At 45.5% G+C, this 23,736-nt stretch overlaps 2 protein-coding genes across 14 annotated transcripts in view; one reads left to right on the forward strand and one right to left on the reverse strand.

Annotated features, from left to right (window-relative positions):
• Nucleotides 1–19,511, reverse strand: part of SPRING1 (SREBF pathway regulator in golgi 1) — a 189,014-nt gene extending 169,503 nt beyond the window's left edge. For 3 of the 13 annotated variants that reach the window (XR_004681422.1, XM_035017080.1, XM_035017078.1), the window contains exons 1-5: nucleotides 19,251–19,455; nucleotides 18,166–18,225; nucleotides 8,770–8,965; nucleotides 4,456–4,607; nucleotides 3,971–4,084 (exon numbers count right to left, since the gene is read on the reverse strand). Coding sequence is in view for 12 of the 13 variants with exons in the window: in XM_035017080.1 (XP_034872971.1) it covers nucleotides 3,971–4,084; nucleotides 4,456–4,607; nucleotides 8,770–8,965; nucleotides 18,166–18,225; nucleotides 19,251–19,361 (633 nt within the window). In the remaining variant the exon portion in view is untranslated. Of the gene's footprint in view, nucleotides 1–29; nucleotides 1,879–2,971; nucleotides 3,394–3,970; nucleotides 4,085–4,455; nucleotides 4,608–8,769; nucleotides 8,966–18,165; nucleotides 18,226–19,250 lie in introns of those variants that run through there. The other 10 variants (XM_035017079.1, XM_035017075.1, XM_035017072.1 and 7 more) reach the window with 10 other exon arrangements.
• A 222-nt stretch (nucleotides 19,512–19,733) lies between these two features.
• The window catches only part of RNFT2 (ring finger protein, transmembrane 2), a 67,324-nt gene continuing 63,321 nt past the window's right edge, over nucleotides 19,734–23,736 (forward strand). The window contains exons 1-3 of the mRNA XM_035017084.1: nucleotides 19,734–19,830; nucleotides 21,455–21,628; nucleotides 22,141–22,199. Coding sequence (XP_034872975.1) covers nucleotides 21,605–21,628; nucleotides 22,141–22,199 — 83 coding nt within the window. The 5' untranslated portion in view covers nucleotides 19,734–19,830; nucleotides 21,455–21,604. The remainder of the gene's footprint in view (nucleotides 19,831–21,454; nucleotides 21,629–22,140; nucleotides 22,200–23,736) is intronic.

Here is a 23,736-nt window from a genome sequence, read left to right on the forward strand (position 1 = left end):
ACGTGCTCGTCAATAATTCAAGTACGAAGTAAAGAGGCAGGGGTTAGTCTTTGATATAAAGCCGTTTTCACATTAAATCTGTTACATTGTTCAAAAGTTCAAATGAGCTCCAAGCTCACGGAACGTGAGACAGACATACACCAGCCTGAGTTACCAAAAAGAATGAGATGGTAAAACATCCAGACATGCACATTTCTTTCACATACAAAGTTTGATTTAGCACCGTGAATGCACATAGAATCCAAAAAGTCCAATGCAAACTAAACAGATTTTGGGGGGGGGGGGGACATTAAAAACAATTGTCAGTTAGCCCTTGGAGAAAGCTTATTTAGGGGGACAAACCACTTTGGGAAGAGAAGTTGAAGAAGTAATAGGAGAAAGGTAAGGGGAATTATTGCTACATAATGCAGAAACATACTGGAAGGCAAACATGGTCCAAAGAAAAAGCCCTACTGAAAAACATGTCAAAAGTGGATTGTAAAACTACTGCCCCACTCCAAGGTCAACAATTTCAACAACCAAAAAATGAAAAAGACCCTGCCCAATCCCGGGGGTTAGTGAGGGGCTCGCTCCAGGAAAGAGCTGTGCGCCCATGTCTCCCATACTAGAGCAGAGAGCCATACTATTTGAGGGCCAGGATGTCTTGACGGGAGGACCAAATACTCTCGACGTTGAGCCTGCGAGATTCAGTGTCATACTAGAAACCCAGTGGGGGGCACCTCGAGCACGTGGACCAGCAACCAGCACGCCAGGCCTTCACGGACTCGCCCCATTGAGGGCATGGGTAATTCTCACAGAACCTTGACAGAAACTTGGGTTTTCTTCTTCTTTGCAGATCATAAGGAAACTGAAGGTCTGAACCTGTTACATGTCCTGAAGCTGGAAGCGATGAAGGATGACTGCTTACAGCCGGTTGCTAGATGTATCTCCACTTAGGAATCCCCTTAACACCAGTTTTCCATGACAGGAGAGGAGAGGAGGCTGCCGGCGACATTCCTGAGGCTCCCAGTGTACCACGGCTGAGCAGACTGCAATCACGTCAATAGTGGCATGGGAAATGAGAACAAAATCCTCCAGAACAGTGAGTTGGAATTTCTGGTTCAAACAGTGCTCAAACGCAGGTATGAAAGCATATTCAAATACCACTACGAGAAAAGCTGAGGGCGCCTGATGGCCCCTGCAGGGAAGCCGGTACAGGGAAGAGTAGCTCTGAGGTGTTGACAATTTTAGATGTCAGGATACAGTGTCCAGGGCCCACTCCTGAAGGTGCTGTTAAAACAAAACCCAAATAACTACCTTGAGAGAACACGCACATTCAAAGAGGCCAAATGTTTTATCCGGGTGAAGGGATGACTTAACTCCTAAAACTCAAGAACACAAGAAAACAAGAACAACAACAATTTCCTTGAATATATTCAACTATCAAGGCAAGGCATCTTCCTATATAAAACATTATCATTTTCCCACTACTCCAGAGAAATCCAATAAATAACTTTACAGGGAAGGGTTCGATGAGTCTGCCACGGGAGAGGTGCCCCAGAGCGCCAACACCTCCGCAAACTCGCCTGTAGTTTGTTCTTGAACGTGACCCGCTGGTGTTTCCAAGCTGCTTTACAGAACAGTTTCACAGGGTAAAGCCCAGCGGAGAGTGAGGCCACAGACTACAACCCAAGAAGTGGTCAAAGCCGAGGCGCCCGCGCGATGCCTGTCTTCTTCCAAGCGGACTAGAGAACGCTGGAGGCTGGCTTCAGGCCACAAGCTCTCCGGTGGTGCCTGGTCTGCCTTCTGTGCCCATCATGCGGGGAAGAGCTCGGGAGGGCTCTCTCCATAGCAGTACTTGGCTATGGGGTCCCTATAGGTGTTCTCGTGCTGCACGCTCTGTTGGCAAAAGGGAAGATAAGAGCGCCGTGAGAGAGAGCAGAGTCTCACACACCTCCCTTGTGGGACAGTGGAGGCCAGAGCGGGACTGTGGGCAGGGACTCCCTGCAGGAGCCTACACGAGGCCGTCTCCAAATGCCACCAAAAGGATCCAGGCACTGCTGTGAAACAAAGGTGCATGCTCAACACAGAATGTCAATGAAAAGCATGAAAATGGACAGAACATCACCACATGCCCGTTTCTTCCTCTGTCAACAGTGAGTTTTGTTTGTTTTTGAAAACAACCTAGCAACTCAAGACAACTATTTTTTCCCAGATGATGTTAAGTTAGATTAAGATCCAGCGGGTGTTTTGCTCCTGACTTCCGTGCTCCAAGGAAATTCAGTTCCTGGCACTGAACCCCGCAGAGACGAAGGAGATGCCACGTCCAGGCGCTTTCCTGAAGTTTTATGCACCTCAAGGTCTGGTACACGAGCCAAATCCCACAATACCACATAAGCCTCATTGGGCTAAATAAATGGAAAGTGGATTTAACACGGACAATCATCCCCGACGGCTAATTTTTCAGCAATTTGTTTTCATACAGGCAACTTGAGTTTTTGGCTAGTCTGGAGTTCATTAATTAGCCCAAGACCAATGATTAACATCTAAATCATAAGTATTAATCTAATTTATAGACACGCAGCAAATCTTTTTTTGGGATACCGCAATCAAGACAAACTGGCAACTGGAAACTCTCTTTTTTTTTTTTTTTTTTAATATTTTATTTATTTGACAGAGAGAGAGAGCGAGAGCAGGAACACAAGCAGGGGGAGCGGGAGAGGGAGAAGCAGGCTTCCTGCCGAGCAGGGAGCTCGATGTGGGACTCAATCCCGGGACTCCGGGATCATGACCTGAGCCGAAGGCAGACGCTTAATGACTGAGCCACCCAGGCGCCCGGAAACTCTCTCTTTATAATAAAAAGATCAAGTCAAAAAGGTTAGCATCCTCCCTCAAGATTGGAAATAGTGTCTGGGTTTTATCAGTTAAGGAAAGAAAATATTCCGCCTTTTCTAGAATTTCTCAGAATGAGAGAAAATCTGCATCAAAATGAGTCATGTGTTCAGCCTTCCTCCACATTTCCTTTAAAGCCCATTCAAGTAGAAAGCTCTTCCAGGAAAACAAGACCATCAGGAATTTCTTCATTGTTTTCAAATGCTCATTATAATCCCTGAAATATTTACCCAGTGATCCTGAATGCTCTAAGAGCAGACCAGAGACGCACAAAGCGGCATAAAATCAAAAGGCAGTCTACAGAAACCTGGCAACGGGTACAAGAGTCACAAAGAACGACAAACGAGTCCGCTATCTCAGACGAAGCCAGTGTAGTCTTGTAGACACCACGAGTAGAAGCCAGAAGCGCGCTCGTACACCACACACGGCTGGCGATCTTGCATCGAGAGCCCCGACAACCGCCCGACCACAGAAGCGGAGAGCCGAGGGTGCAGTGATGCAAAGGCACAGACATGCAGACACCTACAGGGCCAGGGGCAGCGCCGAGCGCCCGAAGAACAGAGCATTTACAGACAGCACACTAGCGAGTACGGACAGCTTGACCACCCACAGATTTATTCGTGTATTTTTAAATGCCCACCTGTCCCATCCCCTTGAATCCTAAAATAAACCACAACTCTGTCCCAGAAGAAATGACTACTTCCTCCAAACAAGTGGTTGCTGGAAAGCTGTAGTCATATTTCAGTCAGAGACGTGGGGGAGAGAACTGCTCTCAGGAACTGGACAATCAGGACTCCACCCAGACTCAGAAATAATTGTAAGCGTTCACTTCAAGTGCAGACATGCCAATCAGAGAGGGGAGATGCAAGCTGATTAAACCTTGATTTCATATAAATATCTTACTTTCCTAGCATGTACAAATCTCACGCTGACATTCTAAATACCATCATTCGACCAAACAAAGCTCGACACCGCGTCACTTAAATCCCTTCTCCCTTATTACCCCACCGAGAGGCTCCCACTGCCTATTTTCGAGTTTATTCTCGACCCTGACTCCCACCCCCCCATCCCCCAGCTAGCAGCATCACAGCTTTCTGACCTGGGATGAGGTCCTGCATTTGGCCAGACACAATTCAAAGTGATCTTCGACGGCCATGAAGAGGTTCTGGAACGCCACGGCTGCCCGGTTGAGGAAGCGCTCCAGGAGAAGTTGCTATGGAAACAAAAGTTAGTACCTGTAATAAATTCCAGACTCAGCAGCACAAGGTAACCTTGGATATTTCTCCTAAACTAAGAGACTGCTGATGTGGAAGAGGGGGGTGGAGAGAGGGAGAGAGCAAGCTCAAATGAGCACGAGCCTGATACCCAATCCGTGAGAGCACTGATGGGGACCCAGGGGCCCCTCCTGCAAACGAGCCACCCCAGTCAGTGGGAACAACCCCTTCCTCGTGGGCACTGCTTCACAGCAGCAGTTTCTGCCATCTACACAGTCCCCGTCTCAGCCCTCCCTTCCAGAGACCTCGATGCTCAGCATCCAGTAAGGGCACAAAGAAGGGGCCTGGAGCCGGCGGCCGCCGTCCGTACCTTGCTGGGCTGCAGGCAGCAGGACACGCAGTACTCGTAGGCGCCGCAGCAGCCGTGGGGCAAGCAGCCGTCACAGCGGTACTGCTTGGTGCCGGGGACGTTGACGTTACAGCAGCCGTTCACCAGCAAGTCCTTCCTTTCACAAATGTAGCCTGGAAGTCAAAGACTCACCTGAGTGGAAAGCCGGCAGGCCTCCCACCTCTCTACCGGGGCGAGCGCGAAGCAGCAATCCAAGTACTGCCCGCGCAGCACACGCACAGCCAGGATGTGACGTGTGGAGCGCGCCAAGCACCAGAGGGCCAGGAGGCCGGCACAGCAGCCTGGCTCTCTGCGGGCCGCCGGGGACAAGCACCGCGGGCTCCTGGGCGGGGAGCAGGCTACACGTTCTCATCTACCTAAAATCGCCTTCTGGTCTGCCGACACGTGTTTGATTTAATCCCCATGTCAAGTCATGCTTAACCAACGCAAGCCACTCTTTCATCTGTGACTGAAGAAAAATGGCATTGTTTTCAAAGAAAGAAAGAAAGAAAGAAAAATAGAAAAAAACCAAGGCATTCATTCCTGAAAGTGAGAGCCATCTAGATTTAAAAACCAACCAACCAACCGCTTTTACAATCTTTACAAATATCTTTTAAATGCTTGCATTTCTTTAGTGATTTGGAGGATTTTTCAAAAAGTAGCCACACTGAGCCTTCATAAATTGATTTAAGCTGTTTGTAAGTATACAGGCCAGGATTCAACTACCCTTCAGAATCCAGGAATGCAAGCTCTCTAATACCCAAGGGAGAAAAATCCTCATTTGCTCCACTCATAAATCCCGTCATCTGTAAACACATTGCCTCCAACCCAGTCAACCCATACTCAACTTAAAGACTCTCCTCGTAAAAACTAATATATTGTTCAGAGCTGCTAAACAGACATTTCTCTACAATCTGCTGGGAGTGGGACAGAAAAATGTAAGAATAAGTGCACAAGGGACACCACATGGCTCTTGGGAAACTCCCAGGTGCACGCACAGGCCCACAAGTCCCTACCCCAGCCCACAGGTCCCTACTGGCCCACAGGTCCCTACCCCGGCCCACAGGTCCCTACTGGCCCACAGGTCCCTACCGGCCCACAGGTCCCTACCCCAGGCCCACAGGTGCAGAGCAGTTGTTGCCAGCATCATTCCATTCCAAATGCCCCAGCTTCTTAATCCTCAGAGAATGAGATTTAGTGAAGTATAAGGTTGTTTTCAGAAACTACTCTGGAAAACAAAGTCTGCGCAAAAGCAGGAGGCACCAGTAAAATAACAAGGGAAGAGACGCAGAGGGCCCTCTCTTAACACCTGGAAAACCGGGGCCTGGAAAGAACCAAACCCCAGTTACCTAAGAACTGAGTGCTTTGTGTTGTTTTTTTTTTAACTACATTCGGTCTTCCAAATTAAGAGACGACGCCTCAAATGCTATAATATATGTTTCTGGGGTTCTTTGTAACTATTCTTACTCATTTTCTTCACAGGGATTATAAACAAACCAACAAAAACCCAAAGAAGCCAGCATGTTTTTCAAAATTCGGTCAAAAATGATAACTATGCTGCAATCTTATCACCTCTCTGTCAGGAATACGTAAAATATAATGTAGCCTAAACTCCGCTTGTTGCAATTATCTTTCTGCCCCTTTCTCTCTTCCGAATGGTAGGTGTCAGCCGCACTGGCCACCTTTCACCCCCCCCCCACCTTTCACTCCCCAGTGCTAACTGCCAGTACTTAGCCTTGAAACCACAGGGCTTTCTGATTTCCAACTGAAAGAGGGCTCAAGATTTCTTCTTCTGCATTGTAAATCTACTCGCGCCAATGTTGTTGCCAACAAGGAGTCCAGTAAGATCACCACCTCAGAGTGTGTCGCGACTGACTAGGGTATTAACTTCTAACGTTGAAAAAATCTGTCATACTAATTGGTTGTCTTTAGTAAGTGTTACCCTGGCAATATTCGTGGTAGCATCTGCTTGCTGAAAAGTATAAATTCCTGCAAGTTTTCTTTATGAAATTGTTTCTTCTCACGTTCATGGAGGTACAATACAAACTATGGATCTGCAATTTTTATTAATCGATTCTTGGAACTTTTTAAGAAGTCTGAGAGTCTTTGTCTCACTTGAATTAATCAGAGGAAAATTATTCTTGTGTTAGCTACAGCAAAAGAAAATGACTATCACTCGTAACCTAATATTAACTATTAAAGTCAAGGCGTAAGATTTCATGTTTTCTCACTGGGTGTCATAGAAACACAACAGTCTCTAAGAAAAAAAGGACGGAACTCCCAAGTTCAGTCCTGGCCCTAGGTCTGCCCACTGACCAGCTATTTCATCTTATGGAAGTAAATTTTCCTTTGCCAAACTTTGTTTAAAAAGCAAAACAAGGGGCGCCTGGGTGGCTCAGTCGTTAAGCGTCTGCCTTCGGCTCAGGTCATGATCCCGGGGTCCTGGGATTGAGCCCCGCATCGGGCTTCCTGCTCAGCAGGAAGCCTGCTTCTCCCTCTCCCACTTCCCCTGCTTGTGTTCCCTCTCTAGCTGTCTCTCTCTCTGTCAAATAAATAAATAAAATCTTTAAACAAAAAACAAGAGGCTATTTGCAATATTATTTGCTTTTTCAATACAATCTTAAAGACAGAGTTTGACATTGGCATCGCTACTGGCTTGGAACCCCATTCTTGTGCAAAATTTTCCAGTTCTTCTACCTTAGGTGGGTGTTTTTCCTCTGATCCCTTCCCTCAATTCCAAGTAATCTCATCTGATCTGATGCTTCTGGGGAAAGCTGTTTTTTGTTTTTGTTTTTTTGCTGGGAATGCAAACTTCTTTTTGAAAAGAACAATAAATGCACTCTTGCTTCACTTGAATGACAGCACATCTGCATTTTGCTCAGTCATTGGGTATCAATACTCTAATTCAAGGCTGCCCTGTGTCGATTCCAGCACTGCCACACTCACAGTCCATTTGTGCCGAGACTCTTTGAAACAGAGCAAAATTTACTCCTGCAAACAAACCAACCGGATTATTTGCAAATCACCAACTAAAAAAAGTAAAAACAATCTGCAAAACTATCAGGAAACTCTGAAAACTGGATAGTGGACTTTAAGGGAAAGTGTTACTCTTTTGGTGTGATAATGGTACACTGATCATGGTTTATAAAAGAATTCTTGCCATCGTAGGCAAGTTCTTTAGCCTCTTGGTGCCTGCCTTCACCTATAAAGTGACCAGAGCAATACCTACGCTGTAAGACTATTACACAAATCAGCAAGATACTCAAGGAGAGGTTTTAGCCCCGTGCCCAGCACATAATTAAGAGCTCAACTGTGCATTAGTGGGAGTCCCTCTTTGGGAAGACAGGGCCAGCCTTCAAGTGGTGAGACCTCAATCAGCTAATCCAACCACCTCAACAGCACAGGAATTGCCTTTCTTACAGACTAAGAGGAGGCAACAAAACTCTGGGAGAAAGCTGTCAGACAAACAGGCTGCTGTTTTCACTGGTAAGTAACACATTTTAAATGTGTTTATCATTCAGGCGCCTGGGTGGCTCAGTCAGTTAAGCGTCCGACTCTTGATTTCGGCTCAGGTCATGATCTCAGGGTCGTGGGATCAAGCCCCACGTTGAGCTCCAGGCTCAGTGGGGAGTCTGCTTCTCTCCCTCTCCCTCTGCCCCTCCCCCTGCTCATGCATATACATGTGCTCTCTCTCTAAAATAAGTAAATAGGGCACCTGGGTGGCTCAGTCAATTAAGCATCTCCCTTCGGATCGGGTCATGATCCCAAGGTCCTGGGATCGAGCCCCACATCAAGGCTCTCTGCTCAGTGAGGAGTCTGCTTCTCACTCTCCCCCTCCCTCTGCTTGTGCACTCTCTCTCAAATAAATAAAATCTTTAAAAAAATAAATCAATATATAATAAGAAGAAAAATGAATGTTTATCATTCATGTGAGATCACCTAGTCAGTCAGTCAACAAGCACATTTCCTAAGTGCCAGAACTGTGTGGATATTATGCAGGTCACCAAGGAGGAACACTGGCTACCCTGTAGACTTTATCACTAAGATGAGAAGACAACATGGGCAAGATCTGAACATCCGGGGGCCAGGAAGAGATGGGTAGGAAGTAGCCTAGAGGGCACATGATCAAATGCTGAAACCGTGCATTACAGGCACAAGGAGCTTTGGAGACAGAATTATCAGACCAAACTTCTCTGACAGCGAGGGGAACCTAGAATGACAAGTAAGGTATGAAAGACAGAGATGTGAGAAATGCTGGAAATGGCACTGTATAAAACCACAGCAACGGACTCATACCGTAGCCCTTCGCTGGCTGCAGAAGGGAGCCAGCCCTACCTAGCTCATCCGTGATGAGGTGCTTCCCTTGAATGGAGTTCCGGCACTGGTTGCCAGGCCGACTGCTGTTCCCCAGGTGAAACTGCACTTTCCACGGAATGGGCTGGTCGTGGTCTTGAACCTGGAGGAGATTCCGATCTCTCACTGCCCTTTCCTCCTATAAAGAGACCACCAATGGGAAGGTTAAAGTATTGTTTCTATGTAACAGGACAGAAACAATATAAGAAAGCTTGCAGGACGGGATCGGTCATATGAGCCAAGACTGAACCAAAGCCATAATAGAAGACGCAAAATAAACCTGTAGAAAAATAATAAATTAAGGCTATGCTTCAAAACTGGCATACTTATATTACTGGCCTTCGGATTACATGCCTGTTGTAAATGTGTTAAGTGTTAATTTATTGCAAAACTTGGGAGGGGAAAAGTTTTAAACTTTCTCTTTCTGATGGTAAATCATTTAAACATTTTTTTATAATAGGGGCCCCTGGGTGGCTCAGTCGTTAAGCATCTGCCTTCAGCTCAGAATATGATCCCAGGGCCCTGGGATCAAGCCCCGCATCAGGCTCCCTGCTCGGCATGAAGCCTGCTTCTCCCTCTCCCACTCCTCCTGCTTGTGTTCCCTCTCTGTCTCTCACTCTCTGTCAAATAAATAAATAAAACCTTTAAAACATTTTTTTTTACAATGAAACACACACATTGCCAAATATAATGTAAAATTTGAATGCACCTTTAAAATATAAGAGGAAACTTCAAAGGAATTGCGCCACTGTCATTTCAGACAATACCTGGACTTATCTGGAGCACAAGGTCCTTTTCATTTGCCATCATGAGTACTTCAGTGGTTAAACTTAGGGGAAATACTGAAGTGGGAGGTTGGTTTTAGGGGAAAAAAGAAGCATGTCAACTTGCAAATTTCTCCTATGAAAAGACAGTGATTATGTAACTCTTACAACATACCTTTCTTTTCATAAGACATCCTTCCAGCCAGCCCTTACCTACACATCCAAAGGCCACGCTGTTCTAGAGGCAAGCACTTATGCCTTTTCTCCTAGCCTCCAAGCTGCAGCTTTCAAAACTGCTTTTCCTATACTATTAAAGGAACTAAGGGGAAGGTGCCTAAGTACCACAAAACAAGACAAGCATGCGACAGCTGTCTTGTGAATCCTTCAACCTGCTGTTGGAAAACAAAACAATTATACAAGACTCCCTCCCAAAGGCTTTTTATATACTTTAAACATTCTACCTTTTTAATAGATTTTGTGGCTTTTACCATTAAGAATGACCTGTCACGTGTCACCAGCAAAAGGGACTAACCTTCAAAGTTTGATGGCAAAGGATATATACTTTAAAACAATGAAACAGATCTTCATAGTTACTGAGATTTCTTTAGGAAACCAACTTGGGAAGAGCTACTAATATCTAAAATATACATATCCACATCTACTTTGACACAGCAAACACACTTTTGAGTTTTTTCTATAGAAAGTACCAATATGTAAGGATGTACCAGGATGTTTACTACAGCACTATTTATATGGTAGGAAAAACCTAGAAACCCAACAGAGAAATGATTGAACAACAATGGTATAGCTATGGCTATTACAAAAATCCCAGATGTGAATGATACGTATTTATCTCGAGTAGTTCTCAAACCTGGCTTGCACATTAATAAATTACGTAGGACTTTAAAACAAACTCTGATTTCTGAGCCCAACTTCAGACTGAGTAAAAATCTCTGTGGATGGGACCTGGGAATCAATATTGTTAAAGCATCTGAATGATTTTAACACACAGTCACTGTGTTAGACCACTGGATGTCCACAATATATTAAGTGAATAAAGCAAGTTACAAAAGAATATGCATATTACATCACACATTATGATAACAATTATAATAACATACACATACAGGTTTGTAAGAACTGAGATAAAAGTATGGAAAGATATGCTACAGACTATTAACATGGAAGGGATAGAGGGGATTATTAACATCTTTTGTCATCTTTGGAATATTTTCATTTTTAATTTAAAATAATAAAAATATGATTACCATTAACAAGAGAAGACACTGAGGGACCTACGCAAACTCTGAACTATCCTTGAAACTTTTCTTTAAATCTGTAATTCTCCCAAAATAAGAATTTTATTGAAAAAAAAAAAGCATGATTACCGACCTTAAAGACAAAAATTGCCCACAGTCCCATTGCTTAAATAAAGCTTTATCAATTTTTATATATTAACTTCTAACCTTCGACCCCAGCATTTAGACTACAAATTAGGAGGCCCTGCGTTCAGCTCTTCTTGACACTAATCGGATGGTAAACCATATAAGTACCCACCTTATCTTGATAACAACATTTTCAAGGCTGTATAATAATCTATCATGTTGATGTGCCGTAATTCATTAAACCACCCTCCACAGAACATTTGACCCATCCCATGTTTTTGTTATCACAGACAGCACTGCAGTAAAAACAGAGGTTTGTTTATTCTCTTGAATGACTCATAGTAATAATTACTAGGAACAGTCCCTGCTATATAGTGCCAAATAACTTCCCCGAAGTTATATATGCGGTTTGTAGTATTACCAGCATTTACGTTCACAATTTCACCACCACCGCACCAGTACTGGAGTGTGTTCTTTAATTTATTAAGTGTAAAACAGTTATACTTAACGACTTTAATTTCTACTCTGCCCTTCCCTTTTGTTTCACTTATAGGCAAGAACTGGCACCAGTAGCAACAGGATGGGTTATACAAAAACAACAGCTGTATTCCTTGGCTGGTGCAAGAAGAGGGGCTAAGTGTAGAAGCCTTGGGAATATGGGAAAAATCACTTAGGTGCACACTGCTTAACTACCTGTAAATTCATACTCCTCCGCTCTTCTGGGACTGTATCAGTTAACTGCATAATCAAGCTATGTGCAAACGAAACTGAGCTTCAAATGCTGCCCTAGATAAATTAATAGCCATAAAGACTAGTAAGTGGCTGGTCAAAGTACACTGGATCTCACAACAAGGTTAAAAGTTCTCCTAACACTACTCTCAAACTATCCTGTTATTCTTCCCAAAAGAAAACAAGAGTTCACAGACAAGTGCATCCCGGAAGGACCTCTTCCACATAACTATGCTCCCCGTCAACAGGAAGGCAATTCTTCTAGCGCTTGAACTTTTTTTCAAGTTTTCAAACATGAATAATCAAGACCCTGCCAAAAGGATTGGGTAAGAGTTGTACAATCAAAAAAGACGGTACAAAAGCTAGTGTAAGACATAGTGGCAAATGTAATGAATTAGCACACATTTGCTTTTGTGACGGTCCAGTCTCGCCAATGGTGTAGTGAAGGGGCACTGAGGGGATTCCTTCCATAGTTTTAAACCCTTTCCAAACTGACCTACCCTATTAGGTTGTCTCAATTCTAGGCTTTTTATATATACACGTGCATGCGTATGTGTGTGTGCGCACGCATGTGTGTTTCCCCCCACAAAGGTATCAAGTCCTTACAATGCATTAAGGATATACAGACAAAGGCAGTCAGGCTCTCTATTCTCAAAGTGCCCCAGAGCAGTCGATAAAGAGTGTGCACAGAAATCAGTGCAATCAACCACAACAGACGTCCACACGCCCTACAAACAAAAACAAGCAAAAAACAGGAGACCTTTCTTCATAAATTATAAGGAGCTACAGTAATGTTTTTATTACTAATACATGTTACTTAGCCTGATTTTAAAAGGAGTATTTCAATAACCACCCTATTTTTCAGGGGTTACCATAAGGGTCAAATGAGATAAATGTCCATGGTTGGTGAAATTAGGAGTCACTGTTCTCCTCTACCCTGGGCAGTACTTGACAAACTTTCTGAAAAATATACATACCTTGGTGATCAGTAACAACAACAACAACAACAATCGATTAGCAACTCTCTTACGATTTGCTACACTTCAGAAGTATCTAACTTATATACTTAGTCTACTGCAATTTACATAGTTACTTGAAAGCTAAAGATGTTAATATATTTTCAAGGAGTTACGCCAAGACTTTCAAGAACTGCTCCACTTGGACAGGAGAACGTTTATTTACATGAGAGGACCTCGAAGGACCCTCTGACTCCATGACTGGGATTTCTTCCGTCTCAGCTCAAATGCCCACAGAATTAGGCCCACCTTGCTGCTCTGTCGCCACAACTTGTTTTGTTTCCTTCGTATGGTAAATCAACATCTGAAATGATTTTGGTCACTTGCCATTTCTGCCCCCTTAATTCCCTGGCAGAATATGGGCTCTTGGAGTGAGCCCCCACCCCTTGTACTCCACCACCTAGCAGACCGCACCTAGCGCAGGGCTGTGGTTCACTAAACATTTAAGTAAATGTGCCCAAGTACTTGGCACCCAATCCTCTTCCCCAATGGCATCCCCACCATTGTCATTAATTTCTCCTGCACTCCCATCTCTACAATTTAAACTATCCCCCAAAGCATTAATTAACATGAAAACCAAAGAAAAGAGGAATTCAAAGCAACAGAGGATAATCAGCTCGCTTCCAGGCGAACAGCAGCTCCATCTGCTCCACGAGTTGTGCTCCACGGAGTTGTTTCTTTCGCTGAAGCAGAGCATGGGACCATACTGAGCTTTACAACTTTTCACCGTCTCTTCTCAATGCAATCCCAACACACACATCCCAGCCCCATATATTCCATACCATATCTCCGTCTCACAGATGAAGAAACTGAGGGTAGGCAAAACGAGGCAAACTGGCCTCAAGTCGCACAGCTCAGGAATGGCGGAAGACCAGAACTGCAGCAGGGAGCAGAGCAAGAGGGGCAAACTCAAATGCACAGAGCACAGCATCAGCCAGAATGGGCTCCGAGTTGTGGCTCCCAAAGACCCTTACAGAGAATCTCCACATGTGGGTTTATGAGAATCATACTGGAAATTAAAAAATAAATTCTTAAAATACTTACTTTAAATAAATTATCCATTCAACTAAAAATAAAATGAACCTATTATATGTTAACAGGGTTTGTTTGTTTTTTTTTGTCTGTGAAAAAAAACGTTCTTCAAAACAAAAAAATAAACTTGGTGAGAAAATGCTTTTAGATTTCCACAGATCTTTTTAATGTCTGGCTGAATGGAAGACAGCAGGATTCTCCTATCTCCCTCTGCGGTTAATCTGTTGCAATATGTTGTTTGGGTTGAAGCATGTGAAGAAAATCTACCTCACAAAGATGTGTATTTGGAAATGGAAGGGATATTTTAATGGCTTTTTCAAATAATTATGGATAATCTTCTTTGGTACTACATCAAAACTTGACAAGTGTAGTTTCTTAAAAGTTCATTGCAAATGGTGCAGGCACTTTGGAAAACAGTCTGGCAGTTCCTCAAAAAGTTAAACCATGTGACCCATCAATTCCACTCCTAGGACCATACCCAAGAGAAATGAAAACATATTTCCAAATAAAACCCTGTACACCAATGTTCACAGCAACATTATTTATAATAACCAGAAAATGAAAACAAGCCAAGCATCCACCAACTGATGAAAAGAAAACAAAATGCAGGAGATGGATACAATGGAATATTATCCACACATAAAAATGAAGTACTAATACAGGGCGCCTGGGTGGTCCAGTCGTCAAGCGTCTGCCTTCAGCTCAGGTCATGATCCCAGGGTCCTGGGATTGAGTCCCACATGGGGCTCCCTGCTCAATGGGCAGCCTGCTTCTCCCTCTCCACCACTTGTGCTCTCTTACACACACACACACTCTCTCTCAAATAAATGAATAAAATCTTTAAAAAAAAAAATGAAGCACTACTATATGCTACAAAGAACTGATCTGAAAGAAGAGTACATGTTGTAGGATTCCTTTATATGAAATGTCCAAAACAGCAAATCCACAGAGACAGAAAGTTGACTAGTGGTTGCCAGGAGTTGATGGGCAGGGATAGAGAGGTTACAGCTGAAGTGTTTCTTAGTGTTTACTGGGCTGTGTGAAGGATCAGACCCAGAGAAATTTGCCAACAGTTTTAGGCAAATCACAATCATCCCTCCCCAATCATGGTCATAGATCACCAGTTTCTAAAAAAGACACACTGTAATTTAAAAATAAATACACAAGGTGCACGATAGTACTTAAAAGATGGTTGTAGGGAAGGTCACAGAGTAGACAGCATCTGAGTCAAGACATAAAAAGGTAGTTGGGGGCACCTGGGTGGCTCAGTTGGTTAAGCAACTGCCTTCGGCTCAGGTCATGATCCTGGAGTCCCGGGATCGAGTCCCACATCAGGCTCCCTGCTCAGAGGGGAGTCTGCTTCTCCCTCTGACTCTCCCCCGCTCTCATGCTCTCTCTCTCTCCCATTCTCTCTCTCAGATAAATAAAATCTTTAAAAAAAAAAAAAAAAGGTAGTTGGAGAAGAAAGGAAAAGTCATCCCAATTAAAAAGACTCACGACTCACGTGTTTGTTCAAACCATACTTGAGTGTCCATTAAGTGCCTGGCAGTATTCAAGGGGGTGAGATTCTATGAATAATACAGACAAGGTTCCTGTTCTCAAGAAAATTACCGTCTAGAAGGGAGAGAGAGGAAAGACATAAACAAGTTTATGAGCAAGAAATGTTCAGTCAGTGATTCCTACTACAAAGAAAATAAAACAGGTCTATGGGCAAGGAACCTTAATTTAGATTGTATCACCCAGTGTAGCCTGAGGCAGTAACGGTTAGCCTGGCCTCAAGGGATAAAAAAGACTCACCATGCAACGATCCTGGAATGGAGTCTGGAGTTTTATCTGAGTGCAACAGAAAGCCAAAGAAGAATTATACCTAGGGGAGAATTGTGATTTTTTTTTTCTTCCAGATTATCACCCCTATTACTGATAGGTAGAGAAGAGACTGTTGGACAAGAAAGGAAGCAGAGACCTGGGGCACCTGGGTAGCTCAGTTGGTTGAGGATCGGACTCTTGGTATCGGCTCAGGTCATGATCTCAGGGTCATGGGATCGAACCCGCCTTGGGCTCCATGCTCCGCACGGAGTCTGCTTCAGATTCTCTCTCTCCCTCTGTTCTTCCTCTCTCTCTCAAATAAGTCTTTAAAAAAAAAAAAAAGAAAAAGAAAAGAAAGGAAGCAGAAACCTGCTGGTGGGCTACTGCAGCAGTCCAGACAAGGTAGCTTGACCTAGAGTGGCACCAGTGACAATCAGGAGAAAGAAACAAAATCAGGATACACTGTGGAGGCAGGGGCAATGTTTTGGAGAGAGAAAAGCAAGTATCTGTGGCTTGACTACCTGGTGAACAGTAATGCCACTTGGTGAGCCCGGGAAGACTGAAGAGGAAGTGTTGATGGTGGAGAATCAAGAGTTCTGTTTTGGCCAAGAATGAAAATCCTATGACACATTCAAAAAGATGGCAAGTAACCAACCAGATAAAAGAATCGGGGAGTTTTCTCCCCATCAAAATACCATCCACTTTTTTCAAAGAAATGGAACAAATAATCCTAAAATTTGTATGGAACCAGAAAAGACCCCGCATAGCCAGAGGAATGTTGAAAAAGAAAAGCAAAGCCGGCGGCATCACAATTCCGGACTTCAAGCTCTATCACAAAGCTGTCATCATCAAGACAGCATGGTACTGGCACAAAAACAGACACATAGATCAATGGAACAGAATAGAGAGCCCAGAAATGGACCCTCAACTCTATGGTCAACTAATCTTCGACAAAGCAGGAAATGATGTCCAATGGAAAAAAGACAGTCTCTTCAACAAATGGTGTTGGGAAAATTGGACAGCCACATGCAGAAGAATTAAACTGGACCATTTCCTTACACCATGCACAAAAATAGACTCAAAATGGGTGAAAGACCTCAATGTGAGACAGGAGTCCATCAAAATCCTAAAGGAGAACACAGGTAGCAACCTCTTCGACCTCAGCCAAAGCAACTTCTTCCTAGAAACATCGCCAAAGGCAAGGGAAACAAGGGCAAAAATGAACTATTGGGACTTCATCAAGATAAAAAGCTTTTGCAAAGCAAAGGAAACAGTCAACAAAACCAAAAGACAACCAACAGAATGGGAGAAGATATTTGCAAATGACATGTCAGATAAAGGGCTAGTATCCAAAATCTATAAAGAACTCATCAAACTCAACACCCAAAGAACAAAGAATCCAATCAAGAAATGGGCAGAAGACATGAACAGACATTTTTCCAAAGAAGACATCCAAATGGCCAACAGACACATGAAAAAGTGCTCAATATCGCTCAGCATCAGGGAAATCCAAATCAAAACCTCAATGAGATACCACCTCACACCAGTCAGAATGGCTAAAATTAACAAGTCAGGAAATGACAGATGTTGGCGGGGATGCGGAGAAAGGGGAACCCTCCTCCACTGTTGGTGGGAATGCAAGCTGGTGCAGCCACTCTGGAAAACAGTATGGAGGGTCCTCAAAAAGTTGAAAATAGAGCTACCATATGATCCAGCAATTGCACTACTGGGTATTTACCCCAAAGATACAAAAGTAGGGATCCGAAAGGGTACGTGCACCCTGATGTTTATTTATGGCAGCAATGTCCACAATAGCCAAACTGTGGAAAGAGCCAAGATGTCCATCGACAGATGAATGGATAAAGAAGAGGTGGTATATATATATACAATGGAATATTATGCAGCCATCAAAAGGAATGAGATCTTGCCATTTGCAACGACGTGGATGGAACTGGAGGGTATTATGTTGAGCGAAATAAGTCAAACAGAGAAAGACATGTATCATATGACCTCACTGATAGGAGGAATTCTTAATCGCAGGAAACAAACTGAGGGTTGCTGGAGTGGGGGGTGGGGTGGGAGGGATGGGGTGGCTGGGTGATAGACATTGGGGAGGTTAGGTGCTATGGTGAGCGCTGTGAATTGTGCAAGACTGTTGAATCACAGATCTGTACCTCTGAAACAAATAATGCAATATATGTTAAGAAAAAAAAAAAAGAAGATAGCAGGAGGGGAAGAATGAAGGGGGGGAAATTGGAGGGGGAGACAAACCATGAGAGATGATGGACTCTGAAAAACAAACTGAGGGTTCTAGAGGGGAGGGGGGTGGGAGGATGGGTTAGCCTGGTGATGGGTATTAAAGAGGGCACATTCTGCATGGAGCATTGGGTGTTATGTACAAACAATGAATCATGGAACACTACATCTAAAACTAATGATGTAATGTATGGGGATTAACATACGAATAAAAAAATTAAAAAAATAATAAATGCTCAATATGAAAAAAAAAAAAAAGAATTGGGGAGTTTTCTGGATAGGTCTAGGCTAGTTACAAATTTGGGTATCAAGAGCATACAGCTGGAAATAAACAATGGTCCCAGAGATTACCTGGGTCAGGTAGGGAAGAATGCAGAGACTGAGTCCTGGCTCACTGCAACACTCAGAGGTCTGCCAGACAGAGAAGGAAAAGCACGTGACCACAAGAAGGTGTCTGTGAGGTTGCAGAAAACACAAGTCCCAGAAGCACTTTGTTCTTGAATGTCACCAACACACCCCAGTCAATAAAGAGGCTCACAACACTACTCAGCCTCTCTGTTTGCCCAAGGTAAGAGGTGGGATACAGTTCCCTATGTTCCCTTTACGCAGCTCCCCCACCGATCCTATTAAACTAGGGTGACCACATAGTGTATTTTATATTCATTAATATATTTTATTTACGAGCTTGACTCTTGAGAGCATCAGAGCAACCAGACATCAGAGGAACAGCATAAACCGGTATTGTACCTGATACACTCCGAGGTATGCGCTCACCCTTTCTAAAAACCCAAACGCTCAAACCGGACTCATACACGTCCAATGCTTTGGTCGCATTTCCCACCAAACCACCCTGCCATTTTCTCCCAGAAATTATCACACAGAAGAAAAACGAAGGGGATGGGATGTGAGAAGGAAATTCCATCCAAACAAGTTATGCACAGAAAGCGTACCTCATGGGTCCTGCTGAGTCTCCCAGGTGGACCACTGAGCCCCCAAAGGAAACGCAGGCCAGGTACGCCAGCGCTGGCCTCGCAGCTTGGCTACTTACCACCTCCGCCTCTCTGAGTTTCAGTTTCCCCCGCTGCAATCTGGGGACACCCATCCCCCAGGACCGCCGGGAGGAAGAAGCAAGAAACGCACGCCCCCTCTAAGCCCTGGACCCGGCAGGTAGAAGGCACACAGACAGCAGTAAGGGTAATAATCACAGTCAGGGGCCCACAGACCTGGGTTCGAGTTTCACCTGTGCCCCTGGCCTAGCAGCGCCTTTTCGCCCTGGCACCAACGAAATGAGCAGGTCCCTTCGCCCGTCCTCGGTCCCGGCGCACCGGACCCTCGGACACACTGGCAGCGCGGCTGCACGGGTGGCTCCCCCTACCCCAGGGGGAAGCCAGGCGGCCGGGAGAGCAAAGGCGGGAGGGCGGCGGGCAGCCACTGACCTGCTTGAAGGTGCTGCTGAGGAAGTAGACGAGCGAGAGCCCGAAGACCAGGGCGAGCACCCACCTCTTCCGGAGGAGCCGGCGCCACACCATGGCCGCTAGGTTCACCATGCCGGGGCGGACGCGGGGCGCGGCGGCCGGGGCGCGGAGTGGGGAAAGCCCGGGGCCCGGGCGGCATGGCCCCTACGCGGCCGGCAGCCCCATTCCTCGCGGCGGGCGCCGGCCCCGCGGCCTCCGGCCCAGCCAGCTCCCGGCAGCCACCCCGCGCCGCCCCACGTGACCCCGCTCCCCGCCCCGCCTCCGCTCCGCTCGCGTCGCCCACTGGCCTCGCTCGGCTCCTCCCCATTGGTCCCTGAGAAGCGGCGGCCTCCTATTGGCTGAATCCCGAAAAGGGGGCGGGCAATCGCGTGCGCACCGCAGGAGTAGCAGCGCCGCGGTCTTAGCGCCCGGCTAAGGCCGCCTGAGAGAACCCGACGAGAGGCCGGAAGCACTCGGAAGTCACGTGCTCCCCGAGCCTAGAGTGTGATTGGCTTGGAAGGATGTGAATGATGCTGCTGTGATTGCTGAATTGTCTGGGCAGGTAAAAAGAGAATGCGTTTTTTTTCTCCGGGGACAGTCCGTGTAGTCTCCTGTCCTTGCAGTCCTGGGGCGTCTTGTGCTGAACGTTGGTTGCAGGAATGAGAGATGCTCGTGGCTTTGTTCCTCAAGTGCACCTGCCGGCTTCCAGTGCGTGGAACGCAGGAGATGCTCTCGCGTGCATTTCGGTGCATTCCTGTAACGGCCTGGGGGCGCAACTTAAAACAAAGCGTGCATTGAAAAGTCTTCAGAGGGATATAGTACAATGAATGGAGCAGAGGGTTAAGAGGCGTTTCATTCAGTCGTTCAGATGCATCCCACGTGCAAAATTTTATTCCAGAATTCAATATTGGAATAATTATGTATGGCCTGCTTCCAAGAGTGAATCTGAAGCCCCCTGAAAGCGAGCATCTGAAAGTAGAATCTTGGGCATGTGATTTAGGAGGCTGTGTCAAATTTGGGAATTGAATTTTGGGGATGCTGTATTTTATTTTCCCCAAGGATTTGCAAGTGATGGGGAATCACTGGGAGGGGCCATTGAGGTGACATTGCATGTTGTTGAAAAATATTTACATAAGGAGCTTTCCTTCATATGTGAAGATAGTGCTACTGACCCGTTTCTTAGCTGATTTTCCAAAAGAGAAGAGAGGGTTAGCCAGTGAATTGTCTCTAATCAGTGGCCCTAGTAACACCAATGCTGTCCTTTGAAGAAGGTGGTCAGGTTTAGGAAATCATTCAACAACTGATTATGATGTCCTCGACTAAAAGATACCATCTTTGGTCCTGATACAAAAAAAAAAAAAGGCTAAACCTATTCATGGAAAGTCTGTGGCTTTTATTTTTCTAGGGTGAAAAGTCAGGGAGGGAGAAAGGGATATACAAAAAGGTAACTGAGATCCGTAATAAATATTGAATAAACATTTGAATATTTGTTTGTTGAATGCAACTCTGTGCTAGACAGTTCTGGATGCTGAGGTACAGGGGTGAGCCAGACATAGTATCCCTGCTTTTGTGGCATTTACATTCTAATGGGGGACAGATCATAAATAAGCAAACATATAAGTGAATAAGTTCTATTAAAGAAGATAAAACAGTGCAACATATGGTGAGTCAGGAGGATGAGAGGAGAAGGCTTCTGGGAGGAGGTGACCTTTGACCTGAGGGAGCTAGACAGAAGGAAAAGCATTGAAGGAACAGAGAACTGGCGTATAAAGGCCCTGAGGGCAGGGACAAGCCGGCCTGTTTGAGAAACAAAAAGTCCAGTGTGGCTGTTGGGGAGGGGTTAAAGGAAGAGTAGAGGGAAATAAAATTGGAAACAGGTGAAGCTGCATCAGGCAGAACCTGTAGGCCATAAACAGAGTTTGGATTCTATTCTGGTTGCAATGGGAAGCCATTAGAGGGCCTCACACACATTTTCTGTATTCCCCAATCAGGACTCATAGTTTGACAATAGGACAGAATTCGTTAATATAATATCCTCAGGAGTCCTAAAGAGGGATCAGTGAGAAGCTAACCAGAGATAGGGAGCAGACAGAACCATATGCTTAGAGCTACCCATGATGCCCTAAGACATTCTCAGGTTCAAGCCATCCCACAGACTGTTCCCTTAAGTGTTCTGTTCCCTTCAGGGTTTGGAGTCTGGTAAGCTCTGGTGACCTGTGCATCCTTCTGGAGGAAGTGGAGGGAGAGGCCTGCTTTCTCTGGACTCTAGCGGTCACAACCCCATCAGAGCCCTGAAGGCCCACCTCAGGCATCATCAACATGGAGTTCTGAAGTCCATGTGGCTCCTCACAGTGACCCAGGTGATGTGTCTCCATGAGAATTCACATCCTTATTATCACCATATGAAATGTGAGGGCTGGAAGGTAGCTTTGGGTTTCAGTCACACACCATCAACCCCCCAATTTAACAGATGGGGAATCTGAGGCCACAGAGAGGTTGCTGATTTGTCCAAGGGTGCTCCTAACACCATGTTAGGAGCAGCATCAGTTCCAAAGCCATGTCTCATTCTCCCATCCTCCAGCATCTCCTTGCTCCACATTTCACTGCTGCCTCTCACATGAGGAATTCTTCCTCCGCCTCTGGGTCTCAACATCCTCATCTGCAAAATGGGGTGATAACACTTTCCTCCCAGGGAATGAATGTTGAATTAAGAGTTGGATGACCTAACGGATGCAAGCAGGGTTTGCAGAATGTCAGAGAACTCTGGGGATGTGAGGCAGGAGTAATAATACTTGTTTCCAGTTGCCTTGGCAATCCGACCGGCAATGGGAATGTTGAGAGACTCTAGCTCATGCCATACGTTGACTTTCAGGTCTTAAGGAAAATGCAGAGGCGCCACAGCAGTAACACGGATAACGGTCCACCTGAAAGGTAGGTAGGACCTCTCCTGGTTCCGTTTCATCTGGAGGCTCTGGGCTTCAGATGGTCTGGGGCAAACCAAATCTCGATTGAATAATACCTGCCTTTCGGGGTTACTTGTGAGATAAGCAAAGGAGATCTGGTTGGAAACTGCTTTGCCCAGTGATGGCATATACTTCTCAATACAGCAGCTTGCTCTTGCTTTTAGGGTAATCCCCAAAGCCCGTGGGACAGGCGATCCACTTGACTCATTGCATCAATGATCGTTCCCACAGATTTTAACTTACAGAGGTGAGTGAGTGAGGACATAGAGAGGCTAAGGGCACTGGGAGAAGATTTTGGTTCCTTACATTTCCCAAGAGATTGGGGCACGCCTTCCCAGGAAGGGCCACAGGGGGAAGCACCAGTGTCAGTCGGGAGGCAGAAAGAAGCAAGGAGTAAGCACAGGCCACAGCTTTTATTAGCAGATGCCAAATAGACAAATAGAAAAAAAATCTCAGAAAACACTCATGAGCTAGCATTACTGTCTAGTGAAGTCCAAGAGAGTCCACACCATGGAGATGTGTTCTCACGTTGTGACACTCTCCACCTGTGCTGTACATACATCCCAGGACCAGGCAGCTGAGCTCCGCCTTCACATCCCATGCCGGGTCCCCTGCGAGCCCAAGGTTGACGACAAGGTCACAGTGTGTCTGCCAGTCCCATTAAGACTGTTTTGCATCAGCCCTGCCTGTTCTACAAGGAAGAGCACTGGCCTTAAGTCAGATGACCCTCAGCCAAAATCCCAGCTTAGCCATTTCCCATCTGTGGTGCCTTTGGTGAGCGACTCCACCCCTGGATCTCAGTTTCTTCCCCCCTCCCCGCAATAAAATCCAGATAATAAAACTCAGGGTTGTTGATGAATGAGCGAATGAGCATGAAAATGCACAAACACAGCATCTGGCATATAATAAGCATGGCTCTTGGAGCTTCTCTAGCCTCTGAAGACAGAATCGCTGTCTGCCCTCAAGTGAACCGTGAGGTCTTTGGGGGCAGAGACTGCAGCAGGAAAATAATGGCCACCGTGTATGGTGTGCTTACCCTGCACCACCCTCACATTAGCCTGATGAGGTCAGGACTATTTTTACCACTATTTTTACAGTTGAGGAAAGTGAAGCTCAGAGAAGGAAAGTAAGTTACTTGAAGTCACACAGCCAGGAAGCAGCAGGCTGAGATTCAGGCCCCAGCCCATCACCCCGCTCCCCCTTAGTCCATGCTTTGTGGCACCATATTATGATTGCATCCTATCTGGGTGGATCCACTTCTCCTCTGGGCTGCCTCACATTCTAGCCCTGAAATGGTTAAGTTGGAAACAGCCTCAGTCCTCCAAGGAATATTGTTTCCCATTTAGGCTGAAATCTCGGCTGGATACTGAGGAGGGGCCCGGGGAAGGGAGGCAAGCTATAAAAAGCCCTTGGTGGGTTGAGTCTTCCCTGAGTTCTAGAGGCCCCCTGAGCCCAGTAAACTCCGTGCTGGTGAGCTCAGGGGGCCAGGAGGGCTTTCCAGGGCC

The sequence above is a fragment of the Mirounga leonina genome, unplaced genomic scaffold (assembly GCF_011800145.1).
Source record: "Mirounga leonina isolate KUSES-001 unplaced genomic scaffold, KU_Mleo_1.0 Mir_171, whole genome shotgun sequence".
Lineage (NCBI taxonomy): Eukaryota > Metazoa > Chordata > Mammalia > Carnivora > Phocidae > Mirounga > Mirounga leonina.